The sequence below is a fragment of the Chiloscyllium plagiosum genome, unplaced genomic scaffold (genome assembly GCF_037043375.1).
Source record: "Chiloscyllium plagiosum isolate Xiang-an unplaced genomic scaffold, Cpla_swu_hap1 HiC_scaffold_42, whole genome shotgun sequence".
Taxonomy (NCBI): domain Eukaryota; kingdom Metazoa; phylum Chordata; class Chondrichthyes; order Orectolobiformes; family Hemiscylliidae; genus Chiloscyllium; species Chiloscyllium plagiosum.
Window position 1 is genome coordinate 1,863,793 of NW_028270180.1, and position 22,337 is coordinate 1,886,129.

General features: G+C 39.2%; 1 protein-coding gene across 2 annotated transcripts in view; it reads right to left on the minus strand.

The window, feature by feature from the left end:
• Nucleotides 1–22,337, minus strand: part of LOC122542522 (E3 ubiquitin-protein ligase ARIH1) — a 71,668-nt gene that overhangs the window by 29,848 nt on the left and 19,483 nt on the right. For both annotated transcript variants that reach the window (XM_043680355.2, XM_087982035.1), the window contains exons 3-5: nucleotides 21,720–21,864; nucleotides 4,394–4,486; nucleotides 4,240–4,295 (exon numbers count right to left, since the gene is read on the minus strand). In XM_043680355.2, the coding sequence (XP_043536290.1) occupies nucleotides 4,240–4,295; nucleotides 4,394–4,486; nucleotides 21,720–21,864 (294 nt within the window). The remainder of the gene's footprint in view (nucleotides 1–4,239; nucleotides 4,296–4,393; nucleotides 4,487–21,719; nucleotides 21,865–22,337) is intronic.

Below are 22,337 nucleotides of genomic sequence, written 5' to 3' on the forward strand. Positions count from 1 at the left end.
GTTCGGAGAATGAGATGATTGTGCAAAAACTTACCATACCAAATGACTTATAGAAGTCTTAAAGGGATACACAAGCTATATATAGAAATAATGCTACCACTAGCTATTGGGTTTAGAATATCATAAAAGGCAAGCCCTTTAGGACTGAAACGAGGAGCACCTTGTTACAGTCATAGACTTATACAGCACAGAAACAGACCCTTTGGTCCAAGTCACCTGGGCCAATCAGACATCCCAATTTGACCTAGTCCCATTTGCCAGCATTTGGCCCATATCTCTCTAAACCTTTCCTATTCATACACCCATCCAGATGCCTTTTAAGTGTTGTAATTGTACCAGCCTCTACCACTTCCTCTGTCAGCTCGTTCCATATACGCACCATCCTGTGTGTTACCCCTCAGGTTCTTTTTAAAGCTTTTCGCTCTCACCTTAAACCTATGCTTTGGACTTCTCCATCAGAGGAAAAAAGACCTTGGCTATTCACCCTATCCACGCCCCTCACGATTTTATAAATCTCTATAAAATCACCTCTCAATCTTTAACAGGTCAGGTAAGATCACACTAACCTAGTCAGCTTCTCCCTATACTCAAACTCTCCAATGCTGGCAACATGCTTGTAAATCTTTGCTGCACCCTCTCAAATTTAACAACATCTTTCCTATAGAAGGATAACCAGAATTGCAGGCACCAGTCTAAACATTCATTTATAGGGTGATCAATCTTCGGAATTCTCTATCCCAGAAGAATGTAAGTTACTGTTGTGGTTCTGTTCGCCGAGCTGGGAATTTGTGTTGCAGACATTTCGCCCCCTGTCTAGGTGACATCCTCAGTGCTTGGGAGCCTCCTTTGAAGCGCTTCTGTGATCTTTCCTCCGGCATTCGTAGTGATTTGAATCTGCCGCTTCCAGTTGTCAGTTCCAGCTGTCCGTTGCAGTGGTTGGTATATTGGGTCCAGGTCGATGTGCTTATTGATTGAATCGGTGGATGAGTACCATGCCTCTAGGAATTCCCTGGCTGTTCTCTGTTTGGCTTGTCCTATAATAGTAGTGTTGTCCCAGTCAAATTCATGTTGCTTGTCATCTGCGTGTGAGACTACTAAGGATAGCTGGTCGTGTCGTTTCGTGGCTAGTTGGTGTTCATGAACATGGATGTTCATTCGCAAACTTTGAATCTAATTTACTAAATTCAACAGAGATTGAAAGGTCGCTCATCGCTAATATCAAGGGATATGGACATGGTGCAGGCACTGAGGTACATGATCAGCTATGATGTAGAATGAAAGAGCATGCTCAAGGGGCTGAATGGCCTACACCTGCTGTGTTCCTAATGTACCAATACCATCTTTTATTAGCAGTGCAGTTCCTTCACCTAATTTCCTATTGCACTTGAATGACATACACACCTCAGTATTCAGGACCCAACACTGGTCATCCTAAAACCATGTCTCTCCAAAATGGCTGTAAGATAGTGTTCATTTACTTCAATGAGCGTTATCAGTCTGTATCTGAATGCACTTAGCTTTTAAAATAAGTCTTTAGTTTTGTCTTCTTGTAAGATCTAGTCTTGACTACTACTGTATTCCTAGATTTGTTTCCATGCAGAGTCCTGGGCTATTAATGCATTAAAATTAGTGCCACCTACCTTGAGCAGCAGCTTTATAGTAAACTCCTTTTTAAATGCAAATACCAGATTCCTTTTGATGTAGGTAAATGTTTCTCAGAAACTACACAATCTGTTATAGAATTATGCTAACATTTCTATTCTAGACCCAATGCAGTGTTCCAGGAATCCAACACATGTTGGAGGAATAGTACCTCATTTTGTGCTTAGGTAATGATAGCCTTCAGGATTCAGCATCTTGTTCCACAAACTTCAGACTGTAAACACTGTCCTCCACTTTAATTAGACCCCATCCCAAAAGGTATTTGTTTGTCTGGGTTTGCTCCCATAAGACCTAACCTATTTTCTACTTTTCAAATATATTCGACATCAATATCTCTCCTACACTAGATTAGGAAACCCTTTAACTTTTGCTTTAGGAACCCTCCATCTGTTCCACTTGCTCTCCCCCGCCCCCCCCAGTCAACAGCTTAAATACATCATTTTTCAGCCACCTTCAGTTCTGAGAAAGTGTTACACTGAATTCAAAACATTAACTGGTTCGCTATCTTCCAGTGTTGTCAGAGTTTCCCCAGGACTGCTTCTATTTCAGATCTCCTGCATCTGCACTTTGCTTTCATTAACTAAACAAAGGGACAGGCATGCTAAGCAAATCCAAGATGGTGTGGGAAGTGGTCAACATGTACGAGGAACAAAGCATGCAGTATGGTAGAATGCATTAATCTTAGTATTGTTTGGTTCAAAGCTGCTAATGAACTCTACAATGTCAGCAAAACTTCACTCCTTATTGAATTGACAGTTATTGTGCAGAAATGGATGGATTTCATCCTAACCCTTGCATTATCACCTATACAATAGTCACTAAACAAAAATATCGAGAAAATATAAAGTTTCATTTGTCAAAAATGATTTCTAGCAGTCAATGAGATTACTTGTTTGTGTATGTCATTCCTTCATTGTGGTCATTAAAATATGCATCAAAAATTGACTAGATGCTACGACCTGGATGGCAACTGTATGAAAGTTATTTCCCAGTAACTATTTATACACTGCACAACCAAAAAAAAAGCTTAAAATAGCCAATACAGTACATGAATATAAATTCGCACAGACTGCAAATAACTATGGAAGCAATTTAATGAGCTACAGGCTGTAGGGTTGCTGGCCTCATGAAGTATATGGAATAAAGACATTTGACAAAATTACACAAGTCCAGTTGATTATCTGTCACTCAAACTGTACAAATGTCTGGGCTCTACTTCCAAAGTCTGAAGTACTTATGTAGCAGCTTACTATGGTTTTGAAACAACTCCAAATACACAAACTACTTTTATGATGTCACAAATAAAAGTAGCTCAATAAAGTCTTCAACACTTGTGACCTCAAAACCTGCTCCTTTTGGCACTAAGGGCCAAATTAGGAGAATATACTTTCCTTCAGAAGGAGTTTTTTTGTATCCACACTGACAAGGCAGGTTCAAGGTCTACCTCACATGAAGGGATAGAACCACTGACAACTCAAAACCCTCACTACTGTCCTGAAGTGTCAGCTTAAATTGCATTGAGTTCTTACAATGAGGTCCAAGCCACAACAGGACTGTGGCAATGTGAATAAATAAAGTTAACATTTATAATTTATATAAATGCAAATGTGATCAAATCAAACCAAATAAGCAAAAAAAAAAAAACAAGCTTGATAGCAGCAATGCCTTCCATCACGTTATCCATGCTAATATTCAGCCAGCAGCACTGTATGAGTGATATCCTTTGGTGGGGTTGTCCAATTCCTATTTTAAGGAGTTTTCCTTTGTGTCAAAGCCAATATATATCCCTCAACCAACATCACAGAAACAGAAAAGCTGTGTATCATATCATTGTTTTTGGAAGTTTGCTGGGCACAAATTGGCTGACATGATTCCTACATTACAATTGGGACTATGCTTCATTGACCTTTAAACCAATTTTGCATTGCCCCGAGATCATGAAAGGCAATATATATTTGCAAGCTCTTTTGCTTATTAACAAAAAGGTTTCATGCATTAGTAATGAAGTTAGATAAAATTAGAGTGTTAGATGTATTTGTCAGGATGCACCAAGTTAAAAGAATGATAAAAACAAATTATGGAAGCAAAAAGATAGATTGAAATCATCAATCTCTACATTTTACCAAATAATGACCACCCTCACTACATCCCCACCTACCTTCTGGAGAACAAAATCTCTTTACAGTGACCTCTAATTACAAGAATCAGTAACTATATTCCCACTGGTTTATGATCATGGCAACTGTACTTAATTATCCCTCTGTTTAGTGTACTGGCACTAATGTGAAAAAAATACTTAAGTTACTACTGCTTAATATTCTCTTAACTCCAATAACATGACATGACTACAACTATAATTTCCCATTTGCACACAAAACAATCTTTCCAGGTATGATCTAAATTTAAATGAATCATGCCTGGAACTATACAGTTTAGTGTCTTTGGAAAGTGAATGCAGTACAGAAAACTTTACATCATTTCACTTCCCTGAAATTCTAGCCATGCACCCCCAGAGTTAGATTCTTTTCCTGAGCAGTATGTAAATGGAAATAGTTATCAGGTATTAAAAAAACTCACATAACTGTGTTGTCATCGACGAGGATATCACAGCCGTGAGCTGGGCATGATATAGTCTGCAAGAAAAAAAATCAGAACAAATTATGCTAATGCAGTCCGACTCAAAACGTTCGGTTCCAGTGAAAAATGAGACAAATATGACACAAATACGTACCTGCCCCATACCTTCTTCTATGATCTTTGTAGTTAAGTATTCATTCCAGCACTGCATACAGAATTTGTGACCACACTCTAAGCCTGTGAAGTACTGCAACAAGCAAGAAATTTTTAAAAAAGATTGCCAGTGTAATTATTTGATGCAATTAGCATCCAAGAATATTTCAACAATATTAAATCACATGCAAAACTTTAACACAACATAGCAAAATACAACATGTGATGTCTTGTGCAGATGCACAGGCTGCGAAGTCCTACTCGCTGTTATTTATTTTTCTGTTTTGCCCTACTGAATCCATTAGACATTAGTGAATAAATCTGAAGCTAAGACATCAAGATCTAACCTGTCAGGTTCTCGAAATCCATGCAAGTCAATAGCAAGGGATTTTTATTTATATATTTCATTGCGTGAGACTCAATAGGGCAGTGGCAAAACTCCCACTGCCCTGCAGGCACAGCAGCACAAAACCAGCATGAAGCGCATCATTTTGCCCCTTCCACAACAAAATGATAAGACCTCAAGCCTGTCCCCAGAGGCAGAGGCACCCCTTCAACAATTCCATAGGGCACAGCCATACAAAGAGGAAACACAGACACTTTATGAAATATGAAGGCTTAATGATTGCTCAAATTCATCATTATATTTAATATTTAAACAAAACGTTTGTTTCTCATAATCATGTACCAACTTCAACAATATTTCCTCATTCCAGGAACTCTGCGTTCAACAGCCCTACTGTTCAGCGTATATTACCTTTCCACTATTTCACATGTTGTAAACTACACCCAGCATTGACCTGCCCATTTCAAACTATTTATGGCCCCTTGAAATGAATTGCATTTATCTTCAGTTTACAAAGTCTTTAAGCAGCAAACTTTGACATAATGACTCTATCCTAACCAGTTACATAAATGGAAACTGAAGTGGTTCCAGAATCATACTTTGGCAGACTCAGCCACATTCAACTATTAAGAAATCACCTATTTACTTTATTTTGCCAGTTATGTCTAACTAGATGATTATATCCCCATTTATGTCCTGGGCCTCTACATACCAGCACCGAAGGACATCTATTCTCTATGGAATGCAGCAACTCAAGAAGGTAGGTTACAACCACCTGCTCAAGGGAAATTAGGAATGGACAATAAATGCAGGCCTTGCCAGTTTTGTTCATGCCTCAACACAAAAAAATACATAAAACTAAAGTTTTATGACTAATGAATTAGAAATTGATGAAATCATGAGCAGCATCTGCCACCGCCCCCCCCCCCCCCCCCCCCCACCCTCCCACCCCCCAGGTCTTTCTCAGGTCTTCAATAATCTCCTTCTGTTCAGGATTATGCAGTCTGACTACAGTGAAGGAAAGAATAAATGGCCAGCAGCTTCCTGGCTTATAGCTTTCTTGTTTAGAAAAGACAGTTATAAGAACTTTTTTATCTTATGAACTAACCTATTTTCCCCCCAAAGTCCTTACAAGGTGGATGCCTCAGAAGACAACTGTCCATTAGGGTTGAACCAGTGCTAATTCAAAGGCTATTCAACTGTTACCTTAGCATCAATCTCAAACAGGGGACATTTAGAATCAGATTAACCCTTGGGCAGTGCAGTGGTCCTTCTGAAGATAAGGGAATTCAAGTCTTCTGGGAGAAAAAGAGACAGAAAAGGACCTTAATCAACTTTTTTGCTTGGTGGATCACAATATTGAGAATTACGGAGTGACTATCCCAAATGCAAAACAACTGTAGACTTCACATTGGCACAAAGTTGTTGCAAAGATCTTTTATAAATTTTCCAATCTGGAATAGTACCTGTTATGTAACAATTGAATCTCCAGAAGAAAACACATTCAGTAAAATTGATCCATCTGTACCTCACTGACACATTTGGACAACTGACACTGCTGGTTTTCAATTTATTATGGTATCAGAAATCTGGGAAATAGCAATTTGGTGCATGCTGGCTATTGCACATTCATATCTCGTTTAGTGGACTTCATAAATATTATTAGATCAGTCCCATTAATCAAACTTAACCATTATTAAAAGTGAAATGATATTTTAAAAACATAAAATGCGTTGGTGAGAGGATTAAACAGCAGCTAATAGTTGCCCCGAATGCTAAGTTAATACAGCAACCAACTATATTAAGTTCAGCCAAGTCTGCCCATCTAATTGGTCTACTTTAGAACATTAGAACTAAGCAATGGAGTAGAACTGAGCCCCTCCAACTTGTTCAATATGATCATAGCTGATCTCATCTTAGCCTCAACTCCACCCTCCTACCTACTCTCCATAAACACAGATTTTAAATCTATCTCCTCCTAAAAGTTTTAATTTTGAGTCCATGAACTCGGAGGTACTAAATTCCACAGGTTCATAAACCTTTAAAATAATTAATTCCTTTATATCTATTGAAGCCGGCTACCCGTCATTCTAAATCTATCACACATTCTAGATTACTGCATGAGGAACCATTCTTTCTACAGCTACTTTGCTGAGCCCCTTTAAAATCTTATATCTCCTCTTATGCTTCTAAGTTCCAAAGAATATAGGCTTAAATGACTCACTCTTTATTAGGCAAACCCCTCAGCCCTGGGACCAATGAAGTGAACCTCCTCTGAATGGCTTCTAATGCTACGACATCCTTCCTCAAATGAGGAGATCAAAATTATACGTCAAACCCAATGTTGTCTCACTAACACCTTCTACAGTTGCAGCAAATCTTCCCTATTTTTATACTCTATTCCTTCAGCAATAAATGCGGAACTCAATTTGCCCTCGTGACCTGATGTACCTTCATCCTAGATTTCTGCAAATTCATGCACAACAGTACGCAGATCCTTTTGCACTGAAGCACTGTGAAGTTTCTTTCCATTTTAGATAATAAATTGCCTTTCCAACCAAAATGGATAACCTCACACACATCCATGTTAAACTCCATCTGCCAACATTTGGCCCATTTACTTAACCCACCAATTTCCACTTATAAATTTCTTATTTCTTCACTACAACTTACTTTCCCACCTATGTTAGTATAATTTGCAAATTTGGCTACAGTATTTTTCATGTCCACATCAAAATCATTAATGCAGATTGCAAATAACTGGGGCCAAGAACCAAATCCTGCTGCAGCTCCTAGTTACATCTTTTCATTCAGAAGACGCATTCAGTTTGGTCAAATTCAAGCTTGGATACAGCTAATAATACTACACCCAATCCCCTGTGATCTTATCTTGTGTATTAATCTTTAGCACAGCGCCTTATCAAATGTCTTCTGAAAGTTCAACTATACTACACCAACAGGACTCCCATTACCTTATTTGTTAGTTACATTTTTAACGAACTCTAACAAATAAGTCAAATACAACCAACCAGTCATATAATCATGATGACTGATGGATTGCATTTTAACTTTCCAAACTCCGTTACTACTTTAATAATAGCTTCTAGCAATTTTACGACAGATTGTGGGCGGCACGATGGCTAGCACTGCTGCCTCACAGCACCAGAGACCTGCGTTCAATTCCCGCCTCAGGTGACTCTGTGTGGAGTTTGCACATTCTCCCCGTGTCTGTGTCGGTTTCCTGCGGGTGCTCTGGTTTCCTCCCACAGTCCAAAAATGTGCAGGTTAGGTAAATTGGCCATGCTAAATTGCCCCCCATAGTGTTAGGTGAAGGGGTAAATGTAGGGGAATGGCTCTCTGTGGGTTGCGCTTCGGCGGGTCGGTGTGGACTTGTTGGGCCGAAGTAATCTAATCTAAATGGTAGATAGACAAAAGACAAAGAAACTTTTTTTGAAAAAAGTGCATCATATTAGCATTTTTACGATTCCAATTAAACTTTTCTACAGCATCCTGAAATGTTGGAAGATTATAGCCAATGGATCCACTATCTGTGCTACCATTTCCTTCAAGACCCTAGGATGTGGGCCATAAGGATTAATCTGCCTTCTAACTCAATAGCTGGCTTAGTGCTTTTTCACTAGTGATGATGATGGTTCTCAGTTCCTCCTTTTCTATAATCTCTGCAATAAGTGGTAGTATTGCGATGGCACAATGCCCTCCACAATGGAAACAGAGGCAAAATATTGATTTAGTATCACCACCATTTTTGTGTTCCTCACTATTAACTCCCTAGCTTTATCCTCCAAGTGACCAACATTCACTTTAACTACTCTTACCTTTTTTATATATTTGGAAGCTTTTGCTATCTGTGGATAGCACTAACTTGAACAACATATTGAAAACAACTTGATCTTGGACTCCCAAGTAATTAGTCAAATTAACCAAGTAACCAACATATATAAAAAGTACAAACCTCCAGTGGCAAATAAAGGGTTAACAAGACCATTAAAGTGAACAGATGACATTAAATCTCCTGAATTAATTGCACAGGGCAGACCTTTGTTTATTCAACTTTAAGAAGTGACCAGATTATTGCTGAGAAACAATCCTAATTCACTCATCATAATTTCAATTTGCTGTCATTCAGAATAATTCAGTATTGCAAATCTGCAGTCATTTGGCACAGATCCATAAGGTGACTACTTGTGGGGACTCTGTGTTGCAGAGGTAAAGTACCTACCTCTGGACCGAGAGGCCTGATACAAGTATACAAGTCCCACCTGTTCCAGAGTTGTGTAATAACATCTCTGAGTAGTTTGGTTAGAAAAATACAATAAAATAAAACAAAGGTGACCACTCATTTATTGTAATTCTCTCCTGCTTATCAATTAAAAATACATTAGCAAACTGCAGAGGCTGGTCTGCCACTGTGGATCTACATAACATAGACTAACTAATAAAGTTAGGTCACAGGCGATTCAGCACGAATTTGCCAAATGGATATATTATTAGTTTGACGGATGGACAAAGTGGTGGTTGAGGGCTGCTTTTCAGAATAGAGGCCTATCAGCGATGTTCCAGAGACCAGTTCTAGATCCTCTATTGTTTGTCATTTATATTAATCATTTGTTTGAGAATGCAGAAGGCACGGTTAGTAAGTTTGCACATGGCACCTAAACTGGTGGCATAGTAGACAGTGAAGAACACTGAGAATACAAAGTGATCTTGATCAAATGGGTCAATGGGCTGAAAAAAATGGCAGATGGAATTCAATCTGGATAAGTGCAAGGTATTGCATTTTAGGACAAAGGTGGGGCTTATACAATTAGTGGTAGGATCTTGGGTAATGTTGGAGAACAGAGGGACCTAGAGGTTCAGGTACATAAATCTTTGAAGTTTGTGTCACATATAGACAGGGTGATTGAAAATGCACTTAGCAAGCTTGCCTTCACTGCTCAACCCTGAGCGTACAGGAATTGGGACATTATGTGAGGATGTACAGGACACTGGCGATGCCTCTTCTGGAATACTGCGTTCAATTCTGGTCGCCCAGTTATAGGAAGGATATTAAGTTGGAGAGGGTTCAGAAGAGATTTACCAGAATGTTGCCATGAATGGAAAGTTTGAGTTATAAAGGAAGGCTGAACAGGCTGGGACTTATAGGTAGGTTGAGAGGTGACCCTGTAGAGATTTATAACATCATGAGGGGTATAATTAATGGTGGTTGTCTTTTCCCGAGGATGGGGATATTTCAAGACTAGAGGCCATATTTTTAAAGAGAAAGGAGAGAGATTTGAAAAATACATAAGGGCTCAACTTTTTTTTTTAAAACTGAGGGTGGTTCGCGTGTGGAATGAACTTCCTGAGGAAATGATGAGTGTGGATACAATTACAACATTTAAAAGACACTTGTGTAAGTGCATGAATAGGGAAGGCTTGGAAAAGATATGGGCCAGGAGCAGGCAGGTGGCGCTAGTTTAGTTTGGGATTATGTTCAGCATGAACTGGTTAGACTGAAGATCTGTTTCCATGCGGTATGTCTCTAAAACAAGATTTCACTCACTGAAACTGCAAAGTGAAAATGGATAGAATGGAATAGTTTGTAATGTGCCAAAATTGGCAGTTAATATATCTAACCCACAGCTACATTTATGAAAGATTCTTGGAACTTTTCAACAGGGTGCACATATTCTTAATAAAATATCTGCTAACAATGAATGAACAAACATCTAAGAGAACCCTAGTTGAAAACAAAAAAAAGGTAAGACAATTCCTTCGACTCTCAAAAACATGATATTCACATCTGCAAGCTAAGTAATCCCTCTCTAAATAAAATAAACAAACTAATTAGACACAAGTTCGCTATGGTTATAACTAGCTAATAAGGAAGTCGCAAGGGTTGTCTGTCACTTGAAAAAACTCCACAGAACCAGGTGCTCTTTCTGGTGAGAATCAAGTTAGAGGCTAACATCCAAAACTTTTGAAAACTTTTTCAAAAAGGGAAATAAAAATTATGATTCTTGAGAAATTGCTGAATAGAAACAACAAAGTCCAAATAATTTTGTCCGTCAACATGTGCATTAACACTAACAAAGAATGCAAACTTAATGGAACAAACTCGTTGGTAACTTTTCAGTTGTTCATTTCCTACAAAATAAAATCAACCTCAAAAACTAAAGCCATTTTACAAGGACAGGATAAATAATGGAAATTGGCATATGTCTGCACACTGTACCATCTTCCAAACTCAAATCAACAGACTTTTGATCACTGAACTAGGATCATTAAATGTTGCTGCTTTAAAAATGCTATCATGCAAATGACTTGGAAGTGATGAACACAAGAGCATGTGATGCTGAAATGTCTATGATAATTCTTACCAGGTTACAAAATGCAGAAACTATTCGCCAAAATCTCTTTTATTCCAGTTACACAGTTGAAGAGGTAAATTGTTCACACCTATTGTAATCACTTTCAGATATGCATAAAGTAAATTGGGGAAAAAGGTGAGGAGCTGTGATATCCTTTTGGGGTATAAGGTTGTCTCTAAACAAAAAAAAGGTCATGCAGTCGAAAGAGACAGTTTGGAGAACCAAAAGGTTGAGCATCTCATTTTTGTGCCACCTTAGATATTAGGTAATTCTTAAAATATTCATTCATAGAAAAGTTCTGGGCCAGCACTTAGTGTCTGTCCCTCAATTTCCCTTGAAAAGGAGCTTCTGAGCACCTTGATGAATCACAGCAATCTACTTGGTGCAGGTAGACCCATAGTACCATTAGGGAGGGAGGTACCAGATTTTGAACCAGTCAGGACAGTGAGTGACTTAGGAAGAAACTATCAGGTGACAGCTGCCAGCTGCTAGGCAGATGTGCTTTCTGTTAGTCAAAAGATGGCCCTTTTATCCCTTTATGTTTTTAGCCAGAATAGTACTTACTGTTTTTGTTGCAGAGTCAGATCTTTGTGCTGTGTTATTTCCCTGGGGTGAGGTGTTCAAAGCTCTTCTGTATTTTGAATTTCTCCACACAGAATTGCAAATAATGCATAATTTTATAAAGAGCTTATGCTGGCTGCGATATTCAGGTGGAATCAGAGATACCATCCTCCTCGATACACAAGTTTAAATATGTATGAATAAATAAAAACCGGTATACATTTGGCTGCTGAAAGGTGCACTTGAGACACCTGGAAAATTTTCCAGGTTTGCGCGTGGACAATAATGGCTGGAGAAGTCAGCTCCTGCTCTTTCAGTTGCATTATGCACCTCAAAATTGTTCATTCTATATGCAACCAGTCACGTCCTTCCAACAACATTCATAAAATGCAGCTGACCGAACAGCTAACTTTGTTCAGATGAAATGCATCAGCTACAATTCAGGCAATAATCTGATCCATGTTTTCCCTCTAAAGAATGGAGTACAAGAATGATTAATCTTCTGAAGTTTAAGGAGTCTCAATTACAAATAGTATTTTCACATCAAAGGCAGAAGTGTCATTGAACTTTTCAGTTTAGAGATTGCGTACTTCATAATAGGTAAAATTTATTAAAACTTTGTTTTTGAAAAAGAGAACTTGATCACATTTATTCAGATGAAGACACCTCAGTATGAAAGAAAAAAAATTGGCAGTTATATCACACTTCTCACAACCCCAAATATTTCAAAACACTTTATAAATAGTTAGGTTTAAATACTATTAATAATGTACTGCTGGCCTTATCAACAACTTGACAAATAGGGGCCAATTTGATCACCATGTGAGCTTGTCACAGCCATTCCGCAGGATAATAGTGACCCTACTCAGATCACGTCATGCTGTATAACATACATGGAGGGCCTCAAGTTCATCTTCCTGCTCCTGAAAAGAGGTCATCAACCTCAGTATCCTAGAATGAGAAAAGCAACAAGCGAAGCTAGCAGCATCATACTGCTATTGAATAATAGCCACATACGTGATGCTCATCACCAACAGGCAGGTGTCACAAAATCAAAAAGATAGACAACCTATCACACATGACAATTGTGGTTTATGAATTTCTGTACTGATGAGATACCAGGTATGTAGACCATGTGATTTAAGGACTGATGGGTCATATCAAACAGCACACTCCTTTGCCTAATTACAACAAGGCACGGACCATACCCAACCAGCTAGCCCTTGCAAAACCTGCAACTTGTTTCTGCAATTGAAAGCCATTTGCTGGATAATTTGGAGTGTGCAAAGAATTACAATGACACAAATTTAGGAGTGTGGGACTTGCAGTGCAGCATACTAGAATAAAATAAAGCTACATATATACATTGAAAATAGGCACACATTGCACCTGTTCAATTAAAAAAAAAACACAGCTGATAGCCATTTTCCCCCCTTTATTAAGGTGGTGATGCTGGATCTCTTCATCAAGAGCTGCTTTGGTTGACAGGACGATTCCAAAGTATTGGAAATGATCCAACTTCTCGAAGGCCTCCCCCCTAGACTTTGATGATCGGGATTTCGTTCCACAATACCAAGCCAGGTTGGTGAAGGACCTTCGTCTTGTAGATGTTCAGGGTGAACTCTGACTTCGAAATATTGAATAACTGACTCACATTCCCATGCTTACACAAGGAACACCCCTCAGTTTGTGACAGATTAGACAAGGAAAGATTATGAAAACAGTGTGGCAGCGACTTAAGAATATGTGCTCACAGCTCAGCCTAAAGGTATACTTTTTGAGATGTCACTTCAACTCAGTTTGGCAGAAAAAGGTGAAGAAACAAGAAGCTTAAAACCAGCTAAGGTTTTGAGCAAGGCGAAACTGAGGACTGTAGATGCTGGAGATCAGAATCAAGGAGTGTGGTGCTGGAAATGCACAGCAGCATCCGAGAAGCAAGTGAATCAACGTTTTGGGCATAAGCTGTTCATCAGGAATGAGGCTTGTGGGCCGGGGGGGGAGCGGAGAGATAAATGGGAGGGGGTGGGGCTAGGTAGCCGAGAATGCGGTAGGTATATGAAGATGGGTGGAAAGGTGATAGGTCGGAGAGGAGGGTGGAGTGGATAGATGGGAAAGACTATGGACAGGTCAAGAGGGTGGTGCCGAGTTGGTGGTTTGGGACTGGGATAAAGTGGGGGGAGGGGAAGTGAGGAAACTGATGAAATCCTCATTAAACCCGTGTGGTTGTAGGGTCCCAAGGCGGAAGATGAGGCATTCTTCCTCCAGGCGTTGGGTGGTTAGGGTTTGATGATGGAGGCGGCCCAGGATCTGCATGTCCTTGGGGGAGCTGAAGTGTTCAGCCACAGGGCAGTGGGGTTGGTAGGTGCGGGTGTCCCAGAGATGTTCTCTGAAATGATCCGCAAGTTGGCATCCTGTCTTCACGATATAGAGGAGACCACATCGGGTACAACGGATACAGTAGATGATATTAGTGGAGGTAGAGGCATATTTCTGTCAGATGTGGAAGGATCCTTTGGGCCATGGACAGAGGTGATAGGTAGGCATGGGTGCAGGTTCTGCACTTCCTGTGGTGGCAGGGAAAGGTGCCGGGAGTGGGGTGAGGGCTGGTGGGGGGAATGGTCTCTCTGACACACTGATAGGGGCGGGGAGGAAAATATATGCCTGGTGGTGGGGTCTGTTTGTAGCTGCCAAAAGTAACGGAGGATGATGCGATGTATACAGGCGGTGGTGGGGTGGGAGCAAGGACAGTGGGTTCTGTCCTTGTTGCATTGGGAAGGGTGTGGTTCAAGGGCGGAGGTGGGGGAAGTGGAGGAGATGCACTGGAAGGCATCATCAACCACGTAGGAGGGGAAACTGCAGTCTGGGAAGGAGGTAATCTGGGATTTTCTATGGTGAAATTGGTCATCCTGGGTACAGATGTTGCAGGCGCCAAGGAATTGAGAATAAGGGATAGCGTTTTTACAGGAGGCAGATGGGGAGGTGGCGTAGTCCAGGCAGATGTGGGAGTTTGTGGGTTTGTAGTAGATGTCCATGGTTAGTCAGTCACCAGAGATGGAGAGGCCCACGAATGTGAGAGATGTCCGAGGTGGTCCAGATGAATTTGAAGTTGGGGTGAAAGGTATTAGTAAAGTTGGTGAACTGTTCAACCTCATGAGAGCACGTGGTAGCACCGATATAGTCAGATATGGCAGAGGAAAAGGTGGGGAAATAGTGTCAATCTAGCCGTGGAAGATGGACTTTCCATGCAGCCGACAAAGAGGCAGGCAAAGCTGAGGCCCATGCGGGTGCTCGTGGCTACTCCTTTGGTTTGGAGGAAGTGGGAGGATTGGAAGGAGAAGTTGTTACAAGTGAGGACCAATTCAGCCAGGTGGAAGGGTATTGATTGAGAGGAAGAAACGGAGGGCTTGGAGGTCTTTGTCATGGCAGATAGATGTGTACAGGGACTGGATATTTATGGTGAAGGTAAGCGTAGGGGAAACTAAAGTCTTGGAGGTGGTGAAAGGCATGGGTGGTGTCCCAAATGTAGGTGGATGCTGCCTGACCTGCTGTGCTTTTCCAGCACCACACTCGACAGTTTCGAGCAACACGTTGGATAATATTTTCATTGAGAATCTCAGTTCTTCAATACATACTTTAGCTTTAGATCATTACTTGATACAATATTTGATTATTTACTATTATCCTACATTTCTGGTGGAATGAGAAACCTGAGGTAGAACACAAAACAGAGTTCTGCTTAACTTGCATTATGAACATCACTCTAAGGTTTGGTTTGCACAGGTCTATCGTGTTTTTTTCCCCCATTTATTTACAGTAGGAGTGTCACTGGCGCCAAGCCAGTATCTATTGCCCATTCCCAGTTACCCTGAACAGGTTGGTGGCAAACTGTCTTATTGAACCACTGCAATCCATGTGCCGTAAGTACACCCAGTCCTTTTGGGGAGGAGCAATCTCAAAGCTTAATGGACCAAACAGAGATCTGCCTGTGCACTGATCTCTGAAAGATGTCTTTTTCAAAATTTTGTGCATTAAAATAATAAAAGATCAAAAGCTGAAAATAGCCACACAATAATAGGTTTATTCTAGGTGTAGTGTATTTATACAATGTTTCTTTTGTAGGACAGTTTGAAAACAAATTTTATTGCTGTAACTTCACAGATTAGCAACTCTATATATATGCTTTTCCATTCGGTTTCATCATAGCTGGTCTTAAACACACGACACAGATATTCATGGATGCTGAAATGCTATCTTTGATTCAAACAAGAATACTTATGCTTTGTTTGCCGAACGTTTAAATGTCACCACTTAGGTAACTTACAGTGCCTTTCTATTATCAATGTAATACTACATGACGAATGGCAGTGTTGGGAGGTACAACATTTCAGATTCCCACAGACAACCTTGTTGGGTTCTTAGTGAAATTAGCTGCAAAGCAGCATTATTCTGCTATGCTTTGGATGATGAATGAATGATTTATATCTGATCAAACAAGGCTATGCTCAATAGACCCACAGATTCAACTGCTACTTAGCATTTGAGATATTTATTTTGGGGAAAGAAAATATTGCACTCATGGTCCAAACATTGAATGATGTCAACACAGCAGCTGGTGTTGTTGGAAGATCATTACGGTTTCTTACATTAGAACAACTGCTGCCCTCTCAGATACAAATTTACAACAGAAGTCAGCAAAGAAAAATGCCACTTAGGTCATGGTTTCTGAGAGTAGTTTTAAGAATCCTCTGTCTTTTTCTTTATTACATTTCTGTAGGTTTAAAACATCCTGGTACATTACCTATGTATAACACAATTATAGTACATTCATTCTAGCAGACACCCCCACAACTCCTTGCAACAATCAGACGATATGAAAGTCCAGGTTCAATTTGACTCCGCTCACAAAAGTGCCATCCTGCTCCAATAGTGTACAGGTCTGAACATAACATGGATGACAACGAGTTTTTCAGTTGCTGACAGAATGAAGATTGTAAGGCATCACCATTCTGCAGATAAACCAATATTCTCCTGCAATCTTACAACAAGAAGGCTGTGTTCCTTGCCCTTGCAGCGATATGGTCAAAGATGTTCTACTTTAACATTATTGCTACCTGGTCTAGGAGGCACACGTCTGAAAAGCAATTCCAAAAGCTGTCTAAAATTTACAGTTAAAACCAATATACTGTTCAAGTAACTGTTGCTTACCTCTTCCTCAGCCCCAAGTAGAAAGGTCATTCTTCCTCCTAATTAGCACTGACTTTGGGAGGGGCATGTTTGATAGCATATTGTATATGGAGTATAATGGAAGAGAAGTAAATTGGTTGTCTTTTACGTTTCAGTGACACCCTTTTTGCCTCTCCTACTGTGAATCTAGTGTTGGAACGAAACGCGGGTGTATTTGTTCAGTATGTTACTAAACAGTTTACATTTGGACATTTATTAGAACTGCCTGAATAAACAGGAACTAACTAGCAGTCTGACTCTTATGTAAGTCAGATAGAGAAATGCTGCAAGCCTTCAGTCATCTATCGTGGCACTCTTTGGTGACAAGAACAATTTGTGAGGCAAAACCAAAAGTTGTAAATGCTGGAAATCTGCAATAAAATCAGGAAATGCTGGCAATACCCAACACATGGGCAGTATCTGCAGAAACAGAAACAAAGGTTTTGTTCAATCATTAACGAAAATCTTAGCTGCGTTTTTCCCACTGCATGTGCTGTTTGACTTAAGCATTGCCAACATTTTGGTTTTATTTAATGTTTGATAATGGCTGTGCTTTCATCATATGAAAGTGAAAAGCTACAATAACGAAGAACTATTGTAAAGAGTCAGGTGATGCAAATCCTTCAGGATTTCACAGCAGTATTGTGCATTACAATTACCTAGAACATTACAGCGCAGTACAGGCCCTTCAGCCCTCGATGTTGCGCCAACCTGTCATACCAATCTGAAGCCCATCTAACCTATACTGTTCCATGTACGTCCATATGCTTGTCACATGCAGTGACTGAAAATAGTCATTTTAATAATTCTTTTTAAACAAAAAAATCCATAGATATATCATGCTCTTCTTGCCATCAGGACATTGCAATGTGCTTCGCTGCAATTAAAAACTTCTATAAAAAGGACCAATAACCAATGACCGATTACCGTTTTTGTGTTGAGGGATTACTATTGACTCAAATAGTGACCGTGAAACAAGGAATTAGCATATATCGAACTATATGTGAGCAATATAAATAATTTTTTTAAAACAAAATGTTTAATACACCTAACAATACAAAAGTGAAAAAATTGCAGCAAAATGTCATTGACTTCAAAATTTTCCTTGCTTTCATATGCAAACATTAGGATAGATCGCATCTTGGGCCTTTATATAATCATATCCTTGAACATGAGATACATGTTAAAGCTCTAAGTTTAAGTATATTGCAGTCAATCAAATGGACACTATTTGTAACCAAATTTAGGTTTATAATTGGTTCACTGGGGCAAACAACTTAGTTTATTGAACTGAAGAGATACAGAAAATTATGCACTAAAATTTCATTAAAATGAACATGGCACAGCAATAGCCGAGGATTCAGCAAGTTTAAACAACATCTGAACCAGTAGATAGAGTATCACATAGCAATTCAAAACCTTAACCTAGGAATAGAACCAGCTCATTTCATCCCAGGGACAGCCAGGTAAGAAAGCTGAATGCGGATGGGTAACGCGAATGAAGACAGATTTTAGCAACATTGTTGCTTCTATTTTTTTCAGCTCAGGTAAGATTATCCTTCATCAGCTGAATGCCATTTGTCCAGTTAAATGCCCATTATTTTAGGTTTGAAGGGAAATCAATGACTGGATAGATGTTTATTTTTGATAGACTACATAACAAACTCAAACCAACTACCAAACTATACTAGGAGTGGCACACTTTGGAAATTTCAATTAAGGATCTGTTTAGATTCACAATATCGATTCAATGAAGTGATCAGTAAATACAAACTGTGCTGTACCAGCGACAACTGCTGAGGGGGGAAATTTAGAATTCAGAGTAGCAGTAAGAAGATCAGGAGACCAAACTAATCAATATCAGCCACAATATTGATAGTTTTCAAAAACGCACATTTTGAATACAAGGTGCCACCCCATTCACAAGATAGAGCTTTATAATCTTACCCTACCTGGCAATCTGACACTGAGTTAGTGATCCTAGTGGCGCTTCCAGACCCCCCACTTTCTTCTTTCTAATGAGAGAATATGAAACTAGTTTCCACCTTGTCATACTTTATACTAGCACTATTCTATGTATCTAGTATACAAATTATTAAATGATTAAGACTAAAATACATGTATAAAATATAATTTGTATACCCAATCTGCAAGCATTTAAACCACTGCCTCAAAATCTGCCCCTTTTTTTTCCAAAAGGGGAGGAATTTGTAAGATACCCTTTACAGTACAAATGCCTGCTCAATGATAAATTTCCAGAGCTGAGACAGGGAAGGTGGCTAAGGGACCCGCCACATTCTGAGATTTACTTTGGGGGTGGGGTGAGGGAGACCAAAGAGAAAGAAATGGCCAGGTGGGAAAGGGAGCTGAAAAAACAAAGAAGTTCCAAGTTAAAATAAAGATAGGTGATTTTTATAAATTCAAATTTCATGTGTTTAAGAGTGGTTTTCACCAGCACTGCAGACTGGGATCATCAACTAGGGTTTGCCCCTCTCAGAGTACTGGCTATGTTAATTTATGTTAATCTAAATGTATACACCAGTGCTGCACTGTGTTAAATAATACCAGTTCAGTATGGAAACTGATATACAAACCAACTAATAAATCATTCATATAGGACATGCCAAGTAGAGCAACCAGGTTGATTAACTTTAGATTAAAGGCTCCTGACTAAATAACGAATTCTTTAACATTATGTTCCTGCAAGTGATTATTTTACACTTCCTCAAGTGAGTGCATGGAGCAGACACAAGTCCATAGTTACAGATATCTCAGTTTAGGATGAGGTGTAAAGTGTTATCGCAAGCACCATTTGCCTAACACCTCACATACATCAACATCTTCAATCTCCAAATCAGAATCTCAGCAGACAAGTGAGGAAAGTTGAACTTGTGAGTCATGTGAAAATCACTGACTCCTTACCCCTCGGCATTGTGGGAAAACATTTATTACAAGAATTGCATCAGTTCAAGGAATCAATCAATGGCAAATCATCACCTTCTCAAACCGACCAGTCAGATAATAAATGCTGGTCTTTGTCACCGTTAGAAAAAATCTGTTTATAAAGATCATGCACAATCTGCTGAAAAAGTTGAACTACAACCAAATCAATCCCGTTCCCTCCCCTACATGTCCCAGATCCAGACGGAGAACACTGGAAAACAGAAAGGTAATCCCAGATTTTAAAGGGGCAGTGCGTAACCAAACAAAATATTCCATTTTTACACTGTTTTCTCCACTGAAGGACCCATTTAATTACACTGACTGAGTAATTTTTGCTTGGGAATTTTAGTCATCGTGAGGTGTTCAATTTACACAAAAAATTCTAACTTTTTAAACCTAGTGTCCAATAAGAGGTAGTTTAAATAATGTGCAATCTCCATATAGCCAAAACCTTGAGTTCACTCATAATAGTAATAGGGCGTGAGACCAAATCAGGTTTTTGAGACTCAAGGTTCTGAGCGGAGTGCTATTGTAGCCATTAACAAGGAACCACCAGGAAATCACCAAAAACAAAATTCCCAATCTTGAAGCTGCTACAGGGGATATCTTTTCCAAAGTAAAAAGTAAAAAGCATAAACATTAACTTCCACTATTCAAAGTAATCCAGTCACTGCATGATACATGCAATTTAGATGGTTAAAAGAATCAGGCTTCTTGACCAACACTCAAACGCGTGACCAACATATATGGATTAAGTATTTGGTAAGTTGGAACCATATGGCTTAGCTGTAACATTTTAGACAAACCTCACAGTTACAGACTCCAGCTTGATCAAAAAGTAGTTTCTGGTGACCACAATAATCAGATTCGCTGTTATACTTCTGTCTATTCTATCACTGCATTCACCAAGGCAGACCAGTAACATCTTTGCAGAAATCTGTAGAGTGACACACTTCTGAAAATAGTTCGCCCACTGGTGTCTGCCAAATAGAAATTGGTGCAGGCTAATCTTTACTATTTTAGACAAGCATCAGAATCAACTGATAATCTAAAGCTTGTGAAAAACTGGAACTCTCTCAAACTAAGGACAAGAGGTCAAGTCTTATTGAAAATATTCCTGTTTGCAACTCAAGTCCTTTTTATAACGAATATATTACTTGGCACAGCCCTGTAGAGTTGGGATTATTGACCAGTATGATTAATATATCACCTCTAAAGACACCACATGATCTCGATGAACAACTAAAAGGATTTTGATCCACCAAACAATTTCAATGAGTGCCATGATTCACCAGGCATACAATCAGGACAAAACTTTCAACAAAAGCGAGGCAAGTCTTTAGTTTTCACCATTATGACAGAATTACCTTCCTTTCCAGTTCTTCACACAGCATCTGTACCAGACCTTTGTAAATTCAAAAGTGGCATAAGTTGTATTGTCATTTTTGCTGAGCTGTTTTTGCTGAGCAAAACTAAAACATTACTAAACTTGTATGTGATTGGTCTGATCTATGAAGTTTCTGACAGAGTAGTGACCAGAAGCTCACTTCTCATTTGCTACAGTGAGCAGCAATTGAGTTACACATCTTGGGTCACCCAAACGGTCAAGGACACTGATGCATTGAGCAAGGAGCAAAATGACTTATTTTACACGTGAATCACTACCGACTGATCCACTGAGCTTGAGTGTTGTTCAGGAATTTTCCTGAAAGATGTTCCAATCTCACGAATTCAAATGGTCATTCCTGTTCTAACAAAGAGATTTCTCCAAGACCAGCAGGCACAGCTAAAAAATCTTATTACTTATAAGATAAAGTTTGTGGTTGACTACACTCTGGCTACTTCTGAAACTTGCACTGCGCGTTCTTTAGTCTGACACTCACCGAGTTAGGATAATTCAGGTAGCAGATTGCACAAACCATATCTTGTGAGGATGATCTTGTGTTCATCTGACGTGTTCGAGACTTTTTATAAGGGTTTACTACATGGCATTCTGCAAAAAGTTTCTCCAAGTTTCCATCAAAGTATCTGTAAGAAACAATGCAGCTATTACAAAAATAATCAAAAGAATTTGCTCAGTTTTCATCTGCTTCATGTTGAAATATTTATCTCTAAATGTCTTCATATATAGAATATAGATCTCTAGGAAACTTTTATGCTTGCGTGCACTTAAAAAGTAATGTTTTCATTATAATTTCCTTTGTCAATTTTTAGACTAGGAAATGCTTCTGAAAATCTGGTGCACTGCAATTACACACACTGGTGGTGGCATCATAACTTCATCACTGGAAAGAGTTGGAATCATCAGGTTTACATTAAGAGTTCCCATTATAAACATGAATACAGGAATCTTTAATGAAAATATACAAAAATATAAAAAAAATGATTTGGCAAAACAGTACTACTTACCCTATTCCAAAGATCCCCTTCTTTAATTCTACCTAACATGAAGCTGAACATAAGCCGTGCAGAACTCCATAGAAGATTATACAACCAGTCAA